Below are 18,969 nucleotides of genomic sequence, written 5' to 3'. Positions count from 1 at the left end.
GGGACTTCACCACAGCCCTGGGCAGCCTGTTCCAATATCTTACCACCCCTTCTATGAAGAATGTTTCCCTAATATCCAACCTAAACCTCCCTTGGTGCAACTTGAGGCCATCTCCCTTGTCCTGCCTCTTGTTCTCTAGGAAAAGAGCCTGTCCCCCACCTGGCTCCAAAACCTCACATCTGTCTGGGCTGTGGGACCCCACCAAGGAATGGGGTTCTTCATGGTCAAGGATCAGCTTGCTCAAGTCATAAGACATGGAATGGTTTGGGTTGGAAAGGACCTCAAAGTTCATCCCATTCCAATGCCCTGCTATGGGCAGCGACAATAACCATGGATCTCCCAAGCACCTCCTGAAAAAGAGTTGTGGCAGTCAAGTGGGGAAAGAGAAAGGTGACATCTTTGGGTCTCTCCCAGCCAGAGATGCTGCAGCCTGTGCTCTTCCTTCTCTCTCTGGAAGGCAGCAGATGATGGGCCTTTGAGTTGCTGTCTCAAAACCCAAAGCTGTATCCCAGTTAGGAAAAACAACTGTTGGTGACATTCCAAGTCTCCTGACTCACAGCAAGTTTCTGTCCTGCCTCGGCAGCACATTTTGTGCTGGAATAAAACAACACTCCCTGAGCACGTGGTGGTCTTGGAGTGCCAGTCAAGGCCCTGGTACAAATGAGATGTGAAAATGGTGCTGATTTTATTAATAGTAAAATTCAGTACTCACTGGGGTATCTCAAATCCTCTGTACTTTCAGCAGCACAGACCTCATGTTCCAGCTCCTCAGATGTGAGTTTATTTTCAGCTCTCCAGCATGGCTCTGGAAGAACTGCTGCTGGCTTTCCCTGGATTTCTTGCCAAAAGGTCACAACAGCTCGTTTGTACTCAGAGCAGCAGTGTTTCTCCTACTTCATTTCCATAAACATGGGGCACCATCCCGGCCGGAGGGCTGAGCATCCGGATCTGCTGCTGCTGAACCTGGCACTGGCCTGACCCTGCTGCCAGGAGCTGCTGCTGGGCTCTGTGCTGTGCCAGAGCTCACCCTGGGTCAGGGGTGGCTCTGTGTGGTGGAAAAGTTTCTCCTCCACCCTGAACTTCCAAAGAAAGGCTCAGCAGTCTCTGTTGTCCGGTCTCAAGGCAGTTTATTGCATGTTATCTAAAAGATTTTCTTCTGGGGCTGCTGTGGTTTGCTCACAGCTCAGGCAGAGGCACACACACACCCTGACATCCTCTCTGACCCCAACTGCTTCTTCTCTCCCCGCCAGGGCTGCTGCTGTCTTTTATATGGTACATTACGTGTGACATGGTTACAGTTTTTCCCAATGCCCATTACCTATATTAAATGGTGATTTTCTATCTTTTATATGGTACATGTTACATGGTTACAGTTTTCCCCAATGCCTATTACCTATATTAAATGGTGCTTTTCTATCTTTTATATGGTACATTACGTGTGACATGGTTACAGTTTTCCCCAATGCCTATTCCCTATATTAAATGGTGATTTTCTACTCTAAACCAATCTGTGTGTGCCAACATCACCAAGAACATGGAGTTAAGGAAGAAGAAAGAGGGAGGACAGGGCAGGCCAAAATCCGTCCATCTTAAAACCTCTGACCCCCATGTACAAAACTAAAACCCCCCTGTACAGCACTCAAAAATTCTTCTCTTTACTTTGTGACTACTTCTACTCTAATATTTAAACTTTTGTGGCTTCTTGTTCTTCCTGCAAGGTTGGTAAATCATTCCATTGTTCAAACCCAAAATCACAGCTGTTTGCAGCTGCCTGCCAGGGTCTCAAATGCTTCTGACCTGGGCCCAGAACATCCAAAAACGTCTGAGGGACATTTTGAGTTCCGACAGTACTGGGATGGCAGCATTTGACCTTGGAGAAAGGCACCGTGTGCTGGGCTGAGCCCCCAGCGTGGGCAGCTGGGGAGGGGAGACTCTGCACCTCTGCCCTGCCCGGGTGAGACCCCACCTGCAGAGCTGCCTGCAGCTCTATGGCCCAGCTCAGGAAGGACCTGGAGCTGCTGGAGAGAGTCCAGAGGAGGCACCAGGATGATCAAAGGGATGGAGCAGTTTTTTACTGGGAGGAAAGTCTGAGAGAATTGGGATAGCTTGGCTGGGAGAAGAAAAGGCTTTAGGGTGACCTAATTACAGCCTTCCAGTAGTTAAAGGGAACCAACCAGAAAGATGGGGAGAGAAAGAAAGATGGAGAGAGGCTTTGGACAAGGGCCTGGAGGGACAGAACAAGAAAGAATGGCTTCAAACTGAAGTAGAGTAGGTTGTGACTGCGTATTTTGAAGAAACTGCTCCCCATGAGTGTGGGGAGGTCTTGGCACAAGGTGCCCAGAGAGGCTGTGGCTGTCCCATGCCTTGCAGTGTCCAAGGCCAGGTTGGATGGGGCTTGGAGCAGCTTGGGATAGTGGAAGGTGTCCCTGCCCATGGCAAGGGGTGGAACAAGATGAGCTTTAAGATCCCTTTCAATCCAAACCATTCCATGATTCCATGATTCCATGGTTCCATGGTTCCATTCCTGTAGGGATCATGGAGTGGTGCTCCATCAGGCCAAGCATCCAGTGGGGACTGACTCACCCCTGTGTGTCCCCACACCGTGGGTCCCAGCTGTCACTGAGCCCAGCAGCTGCAGATGCAGGCGGTGGGGGTATCCTTCAGGGGCACACACGGATGCTCCATGTGGGGACAGAGCCTGGTCACTACTCCAGGCAGACATGGAGGATGGTGCTGGTGCAGTGGGTGAAGGGCAGGAGAAACTGTTGGACCACTGTGTCACTGAGGCAGACTTTGGAGGTGGCTCCTGGCAGGCCACCTGTCAAGGTCACCATGACAACAACTGACCACCAAGAGCAGAGACAGGGGGCATGGAGGAGCAGGGCCGGACACGGCCTCGAGTCACCATCTTCGCACCTCCCCAGAGCCAGCAGACCAGCAGGCCCCGGTGCAGGGCTGGGGGACCCTCACGCCATCCTGGGGCTGAGGAACACTCACACTGTACTGGGGCTGAGGGACCCTCACACCAGGCTGGGGCTGGGGACCCTCACACTGGGCTGGGGAACACTTCACACTCCAGGAGCAGGTCTGTGGGCCTCTGACTTGAAGCCCTTTCTCACCCAGAGCAGGCCTGCAGATTGGGACCTTGACTTGGACTACCCCCTGCCCACCTCCAGCAGCCACACAAGTGCCCACGAGCTGCAACTCCTGGAGGAGCAGGTGAGGTCTCCTCCTCCCTGGGACAAAGCTCATGGCCCCCTATGGCACAAGGAGGACTTTAGGTCTTCAGCCAGCTGGATCAGGAGGGGGTGCCAAGGCTGTCTCCAGTGGTTGGGACAAGCAGTTGTTGGATTTGGGCCACCTTTGACATGAGCTGTTGTGCCTCCATCCCAACCTCAGGACACCTATCAGTCATATCCTATCTTCAAGTCACCTGTGGTTTGGAATAAGTTACAGGCATCATTTGCCATGGACTTAACCTGGACTCAGACGTTGTTCCAGTGGTACCTTGGAGAAGAATAAGTTTAGATTGGATTTTGGGAAGAGATTCTTCCCCGTGAGTGTGGGGACGCCCTAGCACAGAGCTGTGGCTGCCCCTGGATCCCTGGAAGTGTTCCAGGCCAGGTTGGATGGGTTTGAAGCAACTTGGTCTGGTGGAAGGTTTCCCTGTGGACTGAAGCAAGATGAGTTTTAAAGTCCCTTCCAGCCCAAACCATTCCATGAATCTGTGATTCTGTGATTATGCATATTGGAGCTTTTTGCTTGGAGATCACCTTGGCCATAGTGAGGGATGTGGTGGGATCTGTCTCTTCCTGAAGACAAGCACCACTTTGGAGTTCTTTATTTCATGGTAGGACAGTGGCAATAAAGTCTTATGTTTGGTCTCACAAAGGTCAAAAACTTTGAGAAGGCTAAAAAGAAAACCCATCGTCTCTACAAACAACTACGACAACAGTTTCTGAGAGAACAGGAGAGAAAGATGGCGTGGAGGAAGAAGACAGTCGAACAGTTTAAAAAATCCCTGGAAGTGTTCGATCGCAGGAGTGGGAAGGTGCCCGGTGCCACCTCCGGTTTGCCGGCGGAGGAAGCGAAGCCCTCGGAGCTGGCAGGAGCTGCCGACAAAGGAGCGACCAAGGGACGCGACCGGAGAGCTCCTCCTGCGGGCCGTGCCCCGGCTCCCGGCACGCAGCGCCTTTAGCGAGGCAAAGCTCCTTTAGCAGCAATAAAGCAGCGCAACCCCCCTGGTGTTGCTGCCCTTCTGAATCGATGGGAACGGGGTAGGTGGAGCGCCTGGGCTGGGAGGGAACAGTGAGGGAGCTGGGGGTGCTCAGCCTGGAGAAAAGGAGACTCGGAGGGGACCTCATCACTCTGCACAGCTCCTGAAAGGTGGCTGTGCTCAGGTGGGGCTGGGCTCTGTCTCCAGGCAGCACTGACCAGAGGACACAGTCTGAAGCTGCACCAAAGGAAATATAGGTTGGATATTAGGAAAAAGTTTTTTCACTGAAAGAGTGATAAAGTACTGGAATGGCTGCCCAGGGAGTCACCATCCCTGGATGTGTTTAAAACAAGCCTGGGTGTGGCAGTGGGTGCCAGGGTTGAGTTGAGGTGTTGGGGCTGGGTTGGACTCAATGATCTTGAAGGTCTTTTCCAACCCAGACACTCTGTGAATTCTGTGAATCTGTGAGGCAGCTGCAGGAGTGAAACTCCAAGGGACTGCTGTCCTGTGAGGGAGTAGGACTGTGATGTGAAAGGGATGGAGTTTTTCCTTGGCTTGTGCCTAGGCTCCCCAGGGAATGGGCACGGCCCCGAGGTTGCCAGAACTCCAGGAGCCTTTGGACAGCGCTGCCAGGGATGGACAGGGTGGGGTTGCTGGGGGGTCTGGGCAAGGTCAGGGGTTGGGCTGGATGATCCTCTGGGTGCCTTCCTGCTCAGGAGATTCCATGACTCTGTGTCCTGGTTTTGCAGTCACCATTGCAGTGTTTGGATTTCATAACATAAACCTTTTCTTCTCGAGATGAAGCTGCTTGTGTTTTATGCTTCCCAGTGACCTCGGGGAAATAACTGGACCTTGGAAGATTGCTTCCACATCCTCAATCACGTCACGTCCTCAATCAAGTGCTTCCTTTGCTGGATTGTAAAATTCCCAGTACCTTCAAGCTGTGCCCCTCAGCAGGGATTTCTGAAGGGAATTTTCAAAACTGATGGGAGAGGTGTAGCTCAGACACCAGGACAGCACAGGCAAGTCACACCTCAGTGCCCAAAAATCAGGAGCCATCAGGCCTTGGCAATAAGTTCTCTATTTACCGTTAAAACTGTTATTTAAAGAAGCACAAAAATTTCCCCTAAACTCTCCATAGACATAATTCTGGTGCTGGAAGGCTCTAGAAACACTGCATGGAAAATAGGGTTTGGCACCTGAATTGGCTTCACGCCACAGATCTATCAAGTCTTGCTTTTTCAGAGTATTTAAGTATGTTCTTGTCCTCCTCCCACCTGTGATAAATCTGCCCTGCTTCCTTTCCTCTCCATGGACAGACCCTTCCTTCTTGATCTCAGTTTTTGCCTGCTGGGTTTGTCCAGGAAAATGAGGATTTGCCTGTTCACCAGATGAACTGGATGATCTTTAAGGTCCCTTCCAACCCAAACCATTCCATGATTCACTGTGACAGCTGCTGGACAGGAGAGACAGGGAACATCTCTGGTCATGCAGGAACCAGTGCCAGGCTGGTGTCCACCTGCACCAGCTGGCTTGGTGACTGAAACCCAAGAGATGGATTAAGATGAACAAAAAAGGAATGCTGAAAAGCAAAGAGTGTCAGAAGTTTTTAGAGAAGAGCCTGGAGGTTGTCACCTAGGGGTGACCCATGCTGGCCACCCCTGGGGTTTTCTCTGTGGGAAGATGCTGTGGGGAAAGGAGTGGTTTGTAACCAAACAGCACCACCGGGGAGTGGTGGTCCCCAGGTGGCTCCTGGCACACAGCAGCACCCAGGGGGAGGGGGGCATGTGTTCTCGTCCTTGCCGTGGAGGCAGAGGGGCTGCAGGGCTCTAACAGAGCTCCTCTGTGTGGAGGGTACCGAGCTCAGCCCCTCTGAGCCCCTCCCAGTCCTCCCGTGCTGGGAGGAGCCTGTCACCAGCCTCTTCGGTCCCCCAGCTCGGTGCTGTCTTTGGTGCCAGCATTCCCATGGACAGCCAGCCCTGGCATGCAGCAGCAGCCTGGCATGAAGAGCCTCAAGCCTGGGTGATGCCTGTCCCCCTTTGCCCTCTCCTTGCCACCTCCCACTCGGCAGAGGCAGGAAGCAGCTGGCTTTCACCTGGGAGATGGAGGCTGTGAGGCTGTGACTTGCTGCAGACTCACGGCATCACAGAATCATTAAAGTTTGAAAAGCCCTCTGAGAGCAATCCAGCCATTCTCCCAGCACTGCCAAGGCCACCACTGACCCCTGTCCCCAGCTGCCATATCCACATGGCTGCTGGATCCCTGCAGGGATGGGGATCCACCACTGCCCTGGGCAGCTGTGCCACCCTGACCACCCTTTCTTTCCATGAAAGAAATGTTCCCAAAATCCACCCTGAGCCTCCCCTGGCCCAGCCTGAGGCCGTTCCCTCTCCTCCTGTCCCTGTTCCCTGGAGCAGAGCCCGACCCCCCGGCTGTCCCCTCCTGTCAGGAGCTGTGCAGAGCCACAAGGTCCCCCTGAGCCTCCTTTTCTCCAGGCTGAGCCCCTTCCCAGCTCCCTCAGCCTCTCCTGGGGCTCCAGCCCCTTCCCAGCTCCCTCAGCCTCTCCTGGGGCTCCAGCCCCTTCCCAGCTCCGTTCCCTGCCCTGGACACGCTCCAGCCCCTCCAGGCCTCTCTTGTCCTAAAGGGCCCAGAACTGGACACAGGATTTGAGGTTTGGCCTCAGCAGACAGATTAGGACCAAACTCACACACTCTGGTCTCAGTGCCCTGACAGCCCCAGGGACATTTTCCTGTGCCACAGCTGCGTTCCTCTGCATTCCTGCTCCTGTCACCCAGCTCCAGCCTGCTGCACTCAGAGCCAACCCAGCACCTCCAACCCTCCCATTTTTCCTGTTGGGTCCTTTAGTTCAGAGCTTACACCAACCCCAGCACCCTTGTCCCTTTGTACTGCAGGGACTCCCTGGTTTCTCTGTGCCCTGCCTGGGCCTTCCTGACAGTCTCTGGGGGCCAGGGAAGTGCAAACTCCTTCCCAGCTGTTCAGGATACAGATGCCATCATCCCACTGACAGCATGACATGGGAATGAGGGAACAGCAGCCAAAGCTGCAGCAGGGATGTGGTCAGGGATCAGTTGTCCCAGTGGAGTCCTCCAGGGCTTGGTGTGATGCCAGAGCTCCATGCTGCCAGCAGAGCACAATGTAAGGCTACAGCCAAAGGACTGTGGCAAGACGGGACTGTCCTTGCAGTGACAGGATGGGGTGCTGTTGCCTGCAGCAAGGCTTCATTGTGTGCTTCTGCCCTTTCACTATCATTTCACAATCAGTTCAAATCATCCCCCTCCTCAATGTCCCTTCCCTGGTCTCACACAGGGATGGGTGGCAGCAGGAACAGGGAAATTAATTGGGCAAACCAGGCTGGGGTGGATCCTGGTTTTCCAAGCAGATGGACCATCCAGCTCCCACACTCTGAGCTGTGCTTCCCTTTGCTGCAGAGGAGAGGGATACAACACCCGGAGAGGGGTTTGGGTGGTGGGCGAGGCCAGCTGGGGCCAGGGAAGTCTCTGGCCTTCAGGTATCTATCACAGAGTCCTGCTGTTGGAACACAGCTGGACTCAGTCTGTGGGGGACAGTGTGCCCAGGCTGTCCCAGGGGCTCCCGGCTCTCCCTTCCCTGCTCGGACATGCCCCACATAATTTGGATTCTTGGGTACCTCTGGCTCAGGCAGTGATGCAATCTTGTGGGCTTGAGTGCAGAGAATTGTTTGAGGATAGATCTGAGGTTGTTCTGCATCCTGGATGAGGTGGGATTGACGCAGGTTCGGTGATGCTTCATCCAGCTCCCAAAGTGACCCAGTTTTCTTCCTGGCTGAAGAGCTGCTGCTGGCCTGGAGCAGTGTGGAGCTGCAGGACGAGTCAAGGCTGCTCTGGACATGTGTCATCACCCCCATCTCCTCCTGCAAGACGGGAATGTCTTAATTACCCAGATCCAGGAGGGAGCAGCAGTGATCCAGTCTTCCCGACTTTAGAGGATGTTCGGATGTGACCCACGGCTCCACCCCTTTCCTTCCTCTTTCCCTGGATGTCACAAAGCCTTGCTGTCCCTTCAAGCAGGCTGTGCACACCAGACACAGGGGACTCTGGTGACAGTCACTGGCCAGTTGATGCCATCTCCAGCTCATGGCTGTCAGGAAGTCCAAGTCTGCACTTCTTGGAGAGCAGTAGCACATTTCAAACAAAGCAATCAGGACACTCCTCAACTTTGAAAAGACATTCTTTTTGTGATGGATTTAATTCCAAAATATCTGCAGCACATGTGGCAGCCTTTCAGGGAGGGTCAGGGATCCCTTCTGGAGGCCTTGTCAAGACAAGCAGCAGTTCTCCATGTCTCAAGGGCTGTTCTCTGTTATGTGATGTGCTCTGTGAGGACACATCCAACTGACAGCACACCCCTCTGGAGCCTCAGATCACAGCTCTGCTCTGCTCTCGGTCATAGCGCAGCCAGGAAATCACGGATCTTCTGCAATTAGATCCAGTGTGATCCCAGTTGCTGAATTAGAGCTTGAGAAGGTGTTCCTGGGCAGGTCAGTGCTTTTCCTGGAGGCTACGGGGCAGCCTGGCTCAGACTCACAGTTCCAGCTGCCCCTCCTTCCCACAGCGGGCTGGGCATGCCCCAGCTTGGGGTGGACCCAGACCCAGAGTCACTGTCACACTCAGTGCCATTCTTGATTCGAATCAGTCCTTTGGCTGAGCCACTCAGGGCAGAGGGAACCCACATGGAGGTGACTGCTCCAGGTAATAAGCTTGGAGGAAAATGACTTGGGGGGGCTGGAAATGGTGCCAGATGTGTCCAGGTGGGCAGGAAGGCCAAGTGTGCCCTCATCTATCCTCACCAGTGCCACACCAGAAGGCCCAGCCCTGGTGGTCCCACTACATCTCCCATCACCAGCCCCTCATTTGCTTTGTGTAGGGAAGCAGCTGGGAATGGGCGAGCGGAATTATTCCTGGACTTGGACACTCCTTGCACAGCAATAAAGGAGCTGCTCAGGCCAGGTAAGGCTGGGACCTGGGACAAGGCTGCCTGTGAGGGCATGGCCACCCCGCTGCCGTGGTGTCCTGCGAGGGACAGAGCATCGCTGCGAGCGTGGCCTGGAGTTCAGCATTTTGCCATGTTTCCTGCTGGAAACCAAACCCTCTTCTCCTGAGGGCATCCATGTCACTGCCTGGGCTGAAGGTGAAACTTTTAGAGTTCACTTGAGTTAACGTAATGAATTAAGTATTTATATTCTACCTTGTAGAGTTATGTGTTAAATTTTAACTTATTACTTAAGAAACTTCTGACATGGTACAAAGGGCATAAGAAAATGCAATTTTCTGAAGCTTTATTCTGCCTATCACTTCAAAGGCACGGTGGAGCGCAGCATTCAAGGGCCATCATGTTCTTTGCAGACGTCAGCAAGTCACAGGTTAGCAATTAAGTCAGCCTGTACAATATCAGCATCTTCATCAGCTGAGGCTCATTATCACTTTTATGGCCCAGTAAAACCAGCCACATTAACAGCGCAGCTTAGGGGAACTCTGTTGTGTTCTAATGTTTCAAAACAACCCCTTAGGGGCTCCTGGACATACATTGGGCTGACCCGCGCGCGGCAGACGTGACCTCGGCAGGACAAAGTTTATTTTCGGGTTACTCGTCGTGCTCTCGGGAACACAGATCTGGGCAGCCCGGAGGGAAGGAGCCGCCCCCTCACGCCTCACAGACCCCGCCGGCGCCATGACAGACCCCGAGCCCTGCCAGTCACCGCCGCAGGGCTCCTCATTGGACAGCGGCACTGCCAATCAAACAACAGGGGGCGGGGCCTGCACGGCGCCGGGGAGGCCCCGCCCCCTCGCGTCGCCTGGCAACGGGAGGCGCAGACGGCGAGCTCGGGATCGGGACCGGGACCGGGACCGGGACCGGGACCGGGATCGGGATCGGGATCGGGATCGGGATCGGGATCGGGATCGGAACTGAGTGCGCTGCAGGGGGTGGAGGACGCCTGGGGCCGGCATCCCCCAGTAACCGCCTCTTGAGACACCCCGTCCCACCCCGGGATGCTCAGGGCCGCTGGTCCCACAGATCCCCGGATCCTCCCGCACCGGTCCCCAGCCGCCCGCCCTCGCACGGGGGTCCTCCCCACCGGGAATCACCGCCCCGACCTCTGACTGTTCCCCAGTCTCTGGATCCTCCTGCTGCCCCACACCCACACCGGGGGACCCTTCATTCCCTGTTGGCGCCCCGCTACAGCTGTCCCCATCTCCTCCGTCCCTCCTCCTCTTGCCTCTGTCCCTGCCAGTCCTGCCAGATCCCCTCTCCCACCTCCTCCCTCTGACAGGGACAGGCCTAGAAGGGTAGAGGTTTCCCATAGAGATTTCCCACTGGGAACCCTACCCTTCCCTCCGGGGTGGCCCCAGGGCTCTCCAAACCCTCTCCACACCCCTCTGGGGACAGCAGAGCTGCAGTTTGTGCTGCTCTACCTCAGAAGCTGTTGGGCGCTTCCCCTCCCTCCCCACCCTTCAAAGCCAGGAATCCATCACCCCCTTCCCATGGGTGTTTGACAGCTGCTCTGGGACAGAGACCAGCTCTAATCCACAACTCCATGTCCTGACCCCCTACCCAGACTCAGAGAGAACATCAGGTTAATCTCAGACTCTCATGTTTTCCCAAATTACATAATTTCTCTAATGTTGTCACTATCTTTTCCTTTTAGAGAGAAAATCCAAGAAGGGTGACTATGTGACAGCAGCAGCACAGGAACCTCCATTTTCTTCCAGAGTCTCACCTTGTGTAAGAGCTGCTGTGTCCTTTCTAGACCTCAAACCACCCAGACCACTAGTGTTTAACTGAATCCATGGCATCAGGGGATCCAGCTGCATTCCAAGTATCCTCATGAAACAAGGAGCCTTGGTGAAGGCATGGCAACTCCAAGGAAGGCAGGGATCCCATTAGGTTTCATGAAGGTGTTAGATCCACGCCAGCTAAAACCTGATAGCACGGAGACAGAAAGAATCCTAACTGTCTTGGATGAGGCCATTGTCAAGCTGGAGATCACCAGGTTGATCCCACAGATTACTGGCTCCCTGGAGAGGTATGCTGGGATGCTGGGACCTGAGATCACAAGCCGCCTTTTGGAGCACCAGAAGCTTTCAATGGAAATACAGCACCTGCTCACCAGCCCTGGAGATGAGAAGAGCATAAAAGCTGCAGCACAACGCCTGAAATGTTCCCTAAGAAACATCCTGAGGCTCTTCCTAGCCAACCCCTTGCTTTACCATGGGCTGAAATATGAAGTTCGGGTGAGACAGGCACCAACTGATGTGTTTATCAAAGCCTTTAAGGAGTTCCGGGATTTCACACTCGAGAGGCTCCTGACCACTCCTGATGAAGAGAAGGAAAAGATGCAATTCATGAAAGACATTTCCCTCCAGGTTGAGAAAAACACAGAAACAATCTCAGCTCTACAGGGAGAGCTGGCAGGAGTCATCCAGACTCGAGATGAGGAGGTATGACCTTGTGGGAATGTGTTTTCCAACCAAGTGGAAACTTGCTTTTTACTGGAGCAAAACCTTGCTAACTATAAACCAATCCCTTTATTGCAGTTCCTAAAGAGCAAGTTCCAGAAATCCTTTCTAAACCAGATTAAAATTTTAAAATAATATTTTTGTTGTAAAATATAAGAAAAATGCTTATTTCATGCTTGATTATTTTTTTTAAACTCGAATTTGGCATGTTTTGAACCTGTTGTCACCAGCCAACTTAAACAATGTAAGTCCCTGAGTTCCAGAGGAGTGTCAGGGCAGGCACAAACTGCTGTGGTGGTATCCTGGCAGGGTGACAATGCCAGCTGCTTCATTCCCTGCTGCTGAAAGAATGAAAAATCATTACTGGGAGAGATTTCTCTGATTAAAATCCATTTTTAATATTTGCTCTGTCTTCACTCTTGCTTAAAACCAACATTTCTGTGACTCCAGACTCTTAACAGCTGCCTTGGAGCATTTGTGATTAATCAGTGATTATACAAATTACATTAATCTTTAATTTTATCTGCAGCTGAGGTACAGATAATTGACTGGGCACTTCCCAGGCACTTTCTCAACTTGTGTGCCAAGCCAAGAGCTTCTGATAACAATCCTTTGTTTTCTACCTGGGTTTTTTTTTTCTCCTCCCTGCAAGAGGGGTTGGCTGAGAAGGTTTTGCCCTGTGCTCACTGCTGGCAGAACCAAGGACCTGCTTTCCCCTTTCCCTCTGCTGCTTGGAGTTCTGGGGATCGAGATTTTTATGTGCAATTTGGCAGCTTGTTTGGGACATGGTGAATAAATCTGTTTCACTGATCCCAGCTTGGGATTTCCCTCCCTGAGCTGTATCCCCCAGACAGTCACTCGGAGCCTGATCCAGCTCTTGAGGGAGCCACAGAGCTACTCCAGGGAACCTGTTTTGGCTGCTCCTCAGGTTGCAGTGCCAGTGGGGCTTGGGATGGTTTGTTCACTCTGTGCCTTTACCAACAGGTTCCCAGAGGAGCCAGGTTTCCAAAGCTCCAGTATGAATCTGGAGCTTCACTCCCTCAGCCGGCAGTGGCAGGGCCTTGGCGCTACCTGAGCCAGCCCCTGAGGGTCCCTTCTTGGATCTCCTCCAGCTTTGCAATGTTTTTTCTTCTCCTGTCCACCTTATGCCTCAGGGGCGTTTCCCAAAGGTAATCCTCTTGTTTTCCGGACTAGGTTAGCAGGAAGGACAAAACAATCGAAAACCTCAAAACCAGCATGGAAGATATGGCCAAGAACTGCAAGGCTAACATCCAGCTGATCATGAAGGAAGGGGAAAAGCAGCAAAAAGAGGATAAGGAAGCCTCCCAGGACAGGTGTGCCAGGCTGAAGCAGGACATTCAGCGCCTGCGAACACAGCTGAATGCACTGGTGCTGGAGCACCGAGCCTCAGAGCTGGTTCTCAGGAAGGTAAATGGGAGGAGCTCTGGGACAGGAGGTTTAAGCCTTTTTGCAGAGCTGTCAGCTCTGGCTGCTGCCTGCTGCAAGGAGTTCCTTGGGCCCTGCTCATTCCTGGCAGGATGCACATGGTGTTTGTCAGAGCACACCCGCCCTGTCCTCATGCTCCGCTGATTCCAGTGGAAAGCAGCCCTGCAGCGACAGCAGGGACAGAGCTGTCACAGGTCCTGCTCCTGCCTCGGCTCTGGGAACACCTTCCCACAGCGTTGTGACACCGGGCAGGGCTCAGGGTAGCGAGGCTGGAACAGGACACGGGTGGGATAGTGACAAACCAGGGATCTGCTGTAGGGGGAGCAGAGCAAACAATATTAGCCTGGTAGAAGGCATCTTCTAGAGTTGATTTATTATTCAAGGTGGAATGGAGCTGATGCTGAGGGTTCAGCAGGTCCTGCTCTGCTCAGCTTGGCAGAACAGACAAGCCAAGGGAGTCAGGCTGGGTTGAATGAGGGGGATATGTAATTTTATAGAATCATCCCAGAATAGTTTGGGTGGGAAAGGACCTTGAAGCCCATCCAGTGCCACCCCCTGCCCTGGGCAGGGACACCTTCCATTATCCCAGGTGCTGCAAGCCTCACCCAGCCTGGCCTTGGGCACTGCCAGGGATCCAGGGGCAGCCACAGCTGCTCTGGGCACCCTGTGCCAGGGCCTGCCCAGCCTCACAGGGAACAATTCCCAATTCCCAATATCCCATCCAGCCCTGCTTTCTGGCAGTGGAAGCCATTCCCTGTGTCCTGTCCCTCCATCCCTTGTCCCCAGTCCCTCTCCAGCTCTCCTGGAGCCCCTTTAGGCCCTGCAAGGGCTCTGAGCTCTCCCTGGAGCTTCTCCTCTCCAGGTGAGCACCCCCAGCTCTCCCAGCCTGGCTCCAGAGCAGAGGGGCTCCAGCCCTTGCAGCATCTCTGTGGCTACTCTGGACTCTCTCCAGCAGCTCCAGTTCCTCCCTGTGCTGGGCCCAGGGCTGGGGCAGCTCTGCAGGTGGGGCAGAGGAGCAGAAACCCCCCTGCCCTGCTGCCCAGGCTGGGGCTCAGCACAGGGCTGAGGGGCTTTCAGGGCTGGGGCAGGTGCAGCCCTCACCCAGCAGCTCCTCAAAGTCCTTATCCCCAGGGCTGAGCAGATACAGGAGGAGGAATGGGACCAGCAGGCAGGCCCAGGCACAGGAGGAGGAATGGGACCAGCAGGCAGGCCCAGGCCTCTGTAGCAACAGCTCTGCCCTGAGCAGAAGACACTGGTGACACAGAGAATTGAGAACTGGAAAAACAGCACTTTCCTTCTCATTTTGCTCATTCTGAGTATTCTCTCCAAACCAGTGCAGCCTCCCATGGGCAGCAAGGCTGGAGGAGGACACGTGTGGAATAGTGAAGTGACAGTGCAGGAAGCCCACGTGGTGATGTGGCATCTGTCACTCTTGCATTGGGTGGTACAGCATGAAGGGCTGGGCACTGACAAAACACCAAATCCAAGTCAAAGCTGCAATACAATCCCCAAAATCTTTGGCAGAGGGGCTGTGTCAGGCAGTTCCTGCTGCAGTTCCTGCCACAGCAGGGCTGCTTGTGCAGAGCTCAGCTCATTCCAGCACCCAGGCAGATGCATTTACTGACCACAAAGGCCTCCTTTCCTCAGCAAGTACGAGTTGTACTTGTGATCTAAATAGCTCAGGTGGGACATCGTGATGGCCCTGGGGCCATCCTGGGGTAGTGCCATACAGGAAATGGAGCAGGAATGATTCCACAGAGCACACATCCAGAGCAGGAGGTAAACTGCCCCAGGTTGTACAGGAGTAGAGCCACTGTTAAACTGTTTTACAGCCAGAAATATATCTTTATTTTAAAAGGCACCATCTTCTGAGTACTTTGTGCCCTACATTCATGTTTTGCAGCTCTCTTTTGCTTCGGTTTCAAGTTGTTGCCTCAGTTTGTCGATGACTTGCCACATTCCATCAGACACGTTCATTTCCTCCTGCAGAAAGGAACTTCCAGGTGTTGCTCATCCCCCCAGCTCCATGCTGTAAACCAAATAAAGCCCTTCAGGAATGTCCCAGGAGAATCCTCAAACCAGGGCAAACCACATATGTGTCAGCTGAGGGAAGCTTGTCACAAGGAGGAGGTGAAATACTCAGATATAATGATGCTGTGGCTCAAAGTTTCCCTGTTTTCTCACTCAGGATGCTTCTTACCAGGCCTCAGATGTCTGCACAGACCTGATCTTGTTTTGTTTTTCAGGAAAAGTGCAAAGCAGAGAAGGAAATTCAGAACTGGGTCCAGAAATACGACACAGTCATGACAGAAAAACAGGTGTTGGCTTTAAGTGCTTTGCTCTGCCATAAGGTGATTTGCTTGGGTAGATTCCTGTCCAAAGGGACACATGGCTCTTACCCAGGAGACCATGGAAGTGAGGGGCAGTTCTGCATCCAGGTGAACTACAGGAGAGGGATCTTTGACTTGCCTGTGTGTCCAGGAGTACTCTGCTGCTTTGGCTTTAGGAAAAGTTACACCCACTAGTAAATCCCACAGTATCTGGGGGCTAAATCTGTGAAAAATCCCACAGTATCTGGGGGCAAATGGGTCACCATGTTCTGTCTGGGAGGTCCACCTGATGCCAGGAAACAGGTTTTTCAGTTTTGCTCCAATCCTCAATCCTCATGGCCGTACCTAGCACCCAAATTCTGCTTCTCTTCCTGCTGAATCCTTGGGGGATGTTCTGGGTGTTAAAAAACTCAACAGCCTGTCCTCAACTGAGCCATAAGAAGTTCAGGGTCACCCCCAAACCTTGCCTCTAGGAAGGCCCTGGGGGCTTTCCTGTTCTTGCAGTATTTATGGGGTTGGATAAAAGCTGCTGGATGCCTTACAGAGCAAAATGCAGGGAGGGGCTTGAAAACTGCTGCATTATAATTGTAAGGAATGATCCCCCCTGTCAGATGTTTAATAATGGGATTCTTTTGGTTTCCTGTCCATGGAGAGGCAGAAGCCCCATCTTTGGGGCAGAATTTGTCAAGGCAGACCCAACCCCACACTGACAAAACATCAAAGCCAAGTCAGAGCTGCAATACAACCCCCAAAATCTTTGGCAGAGGGCCTTTGTCAGACAGTTCCTGCCACAGCAGGGCTGCTTGTGCAGAGCTCAGCTCATTCCAGCACCCTGGCAGATGCATTGCTGGTTCTCCAAGTCTTCCATTTGTGGGAACATTTTTCAGGGGAGCATCAAGGGACTCAGCATTTCATGAAATTCCCTGGGTACTGGGCACATGCCTGCCTTTTGAACCCCTTTGGAAAGGCCCCAACCAGTTGAGGTTCCATGGCTTTGGGATGGGTTTCAGGACCATCACCTGGGAAGGTAGGGAGGAGCTCTTGACCAGCTGTCCCTGATCCCTGCTGTCCTGCCAGGCCACATATGAGGAGGTCCAGGCTGTCTACAACGAGGAGAAGAAACAGTTGTCCCTGCTGATGGAGAAACACGCAATCCTACTCCAGGAGTACACCGAGATTGAGGAGGAGCGCAGGATGCTGAAGGAGAAGGAGGAGGAAGCTGCACGGGAGGAGGCCAGGAGGAACGATGCTGCCACCTGCATCCAGGCCTTCTGGAAAGGCTACTTGGTGCGGTCTATCTACAAGTCAAAACTGAAGAAGGGAAAGGGCAAGGGCAAGAAATAAAACCCCAAATCCCTTTTCCCTCCATGGCAAAGCTGCTGTGTATGAGTCTCTTCCAGATAAAAGCATTGAGAATTGTTAAAGTTGGAAAAGACTTTTAAGATCAAGTCAAGTACCACCATGTTCACCACTAACCCTCGTCCTCAAGTGTCACATGCACATGTTTTATGAACACTTCCAGGGATGGTGACTCTACCACTTCCCTTGGCAGTCAGCCCCAGGGCTTTAGGATCCTTTCCATGAAAAAAAAATTTTGTTAATATTTAATATAAACATCCCCTGGCACAACTTGAGGCCGTTTCCCCTCATCCTGTCATGTTCTGCTTGTGTGAATTTGACAGCCCACTCCTGACTTTAGGGTCCTTCCTTGCGGCGGCCTCCCTTACCAGGAGAGAGCAGTGGCACTGGTGAGGCCCCTCTCTCCTCAGACATGGCCAAGAAAGGTGTGTTCCCTCCTTGGGAGCCACAAGAGACATTGGGATCCGTGAGACTTTGAGAAGTTGGCAGCCATGTGGATAGTCTGGGGTGTAGTTACATCAAGGACATTCCCTGTCCAGATAGACTTCAGTTCCCAAAAACCTACAGCCTCCAGGGAGACCTTAAAGCCCCTTCTAGCACCTAAAAGGGCTCCAGGAGAGTGGGAGAGGGACTTGGGACAAGGGGGAACGGCTTCCCACTGCTGGAGGGCAGGGATGGATGGGATATTGGGAAGGAATTGTTCCTTGGGAGGGTGGCAGGCCCTGGCCCTGCACAGGGTGCCCAGAGCTGTAGCTGCCCCTGGATCCCTGGCAGTGCCCAAGGCCAGGCTGGACAGGGCTTGGAGCAGCCTGGGACAGTGGAAAGTGTCCCTGCCCATGGCAGGGAGTGGAACTGGGATGGGCTTGAAGGTCCCTTCCCCCTCTGAAAAGCAGTCTTTGGAGTCCAAAGCACTCTCAGGCTGTTGCAGACCCAGGAGTGGCCCCACAGGCTGCCTCAGTGTCCCTAGTGCTCCTGGCTGAAGGACTCTCCAGGGAGGACTGGCTCACCCAGCTGCAGAGGGGCAGGAGCTCAGCCCAGAGCAGCGCATGGAGCGTCCTTGACACTTGGAGCTGCCTAGCCCGGGTCCCGAGGCTTGGAGCCCAGTGCCCCCTCTGGAGAATGCCCAGGGCTGGGGGAGCCTCCTGAGCTCCTGGCACGGCTGCAGCAGTGTGTGAAGGTGATGGGTGAGGATAATGGGATCAGGGGGATCAGAGAGGATCAGGGAGATGAGTGAGATGTGATCTATGACTGGGGGGCGAATGGATAGAAGAGGATAAAGGGGAAGAAGGAAGGGGAAAGGGAAAAGGGAAGACAGAATGAGGAAGGTAAGAAAAGGCTGGGATGAGAAGGAGAATGGGGAAAGGGAAGACATTGGGACCACAGGCCTCCACAGTGCCCTGTGGACAGGCACCTCCTCAGGCACAAAAGGCAGGCCCGTGTGCTGCTGGAGGGAGCAGGTGAGTGGGCCAGAAGGATGCGGCTTCTCCTCCGAGCAGGGCAAGGCAGCACCCAGGAGGATCTTTTCCGGGGAGATGCATACAGAACAAGTTTCCCCCTCCCCGCCGCCCCAGCCCCCTGGCACGAAATGGCGGCGGGGGGCCAAAATGGCGGGGGCGGGGTGAGGGCGGGGGCGGCGCGCGCCGTTCCCGCCCCGCCGCCGGGGGGCGCGCGCCCCCCGCCCCTCCCCTGCCCTGCGCGCGGGGCGGTCACGTGGCGGCGGCGCCGCCCCCGCTCGGTGCGGACGGGCCGGGGCCGCCCCGGGAGCGGCGGAGCCTCGGCCGGGCCCCGCGGGGTCTATGGGGAAGGCGGCCGCGCTCTGCGGCGGCGGCACCACCACCCGCGGGCTGGTCTCGCTCCTCAGCGCCGTCCCCTGCCTGGCCTGCCACGAGCTGCCGGCCATGAGCGCCGAGCCGGGCGGCCGCGGCGGCGGGGGCCCGGCGGGGGGACCGCCCGCCGCCCCCCCGGGCTCCGACACCTACAAGGGGTGGCTCTTCAAGTGGACCAACTACCTGAAGGGCTACCAGCGCCGCTGGTTCGTGCTCAGCAATGGGCTGCTCAGCTACTACAGGTACCGGGGCCGGGGGGCTGGGCAGGGGCCGCCGGG

The 18,969-nt window shown here is 54.2% G+C and overlaps 2 protein-coding genes across 14 annotated transcripts in view; both read left to right on the top strand.

The window, feature by feature from the left end:
• The first annotated feature begins 10,025 nt into the window (after positions 1 to 10,025).
• DRC10 (dynein regulatory complex subunit 10) lies at positions 10,026 to 16,881 on the top strand. Of its 5 annotated transcripts, none has more exons than XM_085592955.1 (5): positions 10,026 to 10,183; positions 10,920 to 11,712; positions 12,925 to 13,158; positions 15,423 to 15,494; positions 16,584 to 16,881. In XM_085592955.1, the coding sequence occupies exons 2-5, from the start codon at positions 11,125 to 11,127 to the stop codon at positions 16,848 to 16,850; spliced, it is 1,161 nt and encodes a 386-aa protein (XP_085449081.1). In that variant the 5' UTR covers positions 10,026 to 10,183; positions 10,920 to 11,124; the 3' UTR covers positions 16,851 to 16,881. The 5 variants fall into 5 exon arrangements, with proteins under 5 accessions (XP_085449081.1, XP_085449078.1, XP_085449080.1 ...); XM_085592952.1 differs by having other exon boundaries at positions 15,423 to 15,527; XM_085592954.1 differs by having other exon boundaries at positions 10,041 to 10,227; positions 15,423 to 15,527.
• A 1,736-nt stretch (positions 16,882 to 18,617) lies between these two features.
• Positions 18,618 to 18,969, top strand: part of OSBP2 (oxysterol binding protein 2) — a 99,410-nt gene continuing 99,058 nt past the window's right edge. For 5 of the 9 annotated variants that reach the window (XM_085592938.1, XM_085592937.1, XM_085592936.1 and 2 more), the window contains exon 1: positions 18,620 to 18,933. In XM_085592938.1, the coding sequence (XP_085449064.1) occupies positions 18,662 to 18,933 (272 nt within the window). In that variant the 5' untranslated portion in view covers positions 18,620 to 18,661. Of the gene's footprint in view, positions 18,934 to 18,969 lie in introns of all 9 variants that reach the window. The other 4 variants (XM_085592935.1, XM_085592934.1, XM_021537303.3 and 1 more) reach the window with 2 other exon arrangements.

The sequence above is a fragment of the Lonchura striata genome, chromosome 15, assembly GCF_050655825.1.
Source record: "Lonchura striata isolate lonStrDom1 chromosome 15, ASM5065582v1, whole genome shotgun sequence".
Lineage (NCBI taxonomy): Eukaryota > Metazoa > Chordata > Aves > Passeriformes > Estrildidae > Lonchura > Lonchura striata.
Note: the sequence above shows the minus strand (reverse complement) of the source record. Positions and strands in the feature narration are given on the sequence as shown.

Bases quoted from the DNA above. Each gene is read 5' to 3' on its own strand.
- DRC10 (XM_085592952.1), top strand. From the start codon at position 11,125: ATGGCAACTCCAAGGAAGGCAGGGATCCCATTAGGTTTCATGAAGGTG. The intron at 11,713-12,924 runs GTATGACCTTGT...TTTCCGGACTAG, and splicing joins TCCAGACTCGAGATGAGGAG to GTTAGCAGGAAGGACAAAAC. The intron at 15,528-16,583 runs GTGATTTGCTTG...CTGTCCTGCCAG, and splicing joins GTGCTTTGCTCTGCCATAAG to GCCACATATGAGGAGGTCCA.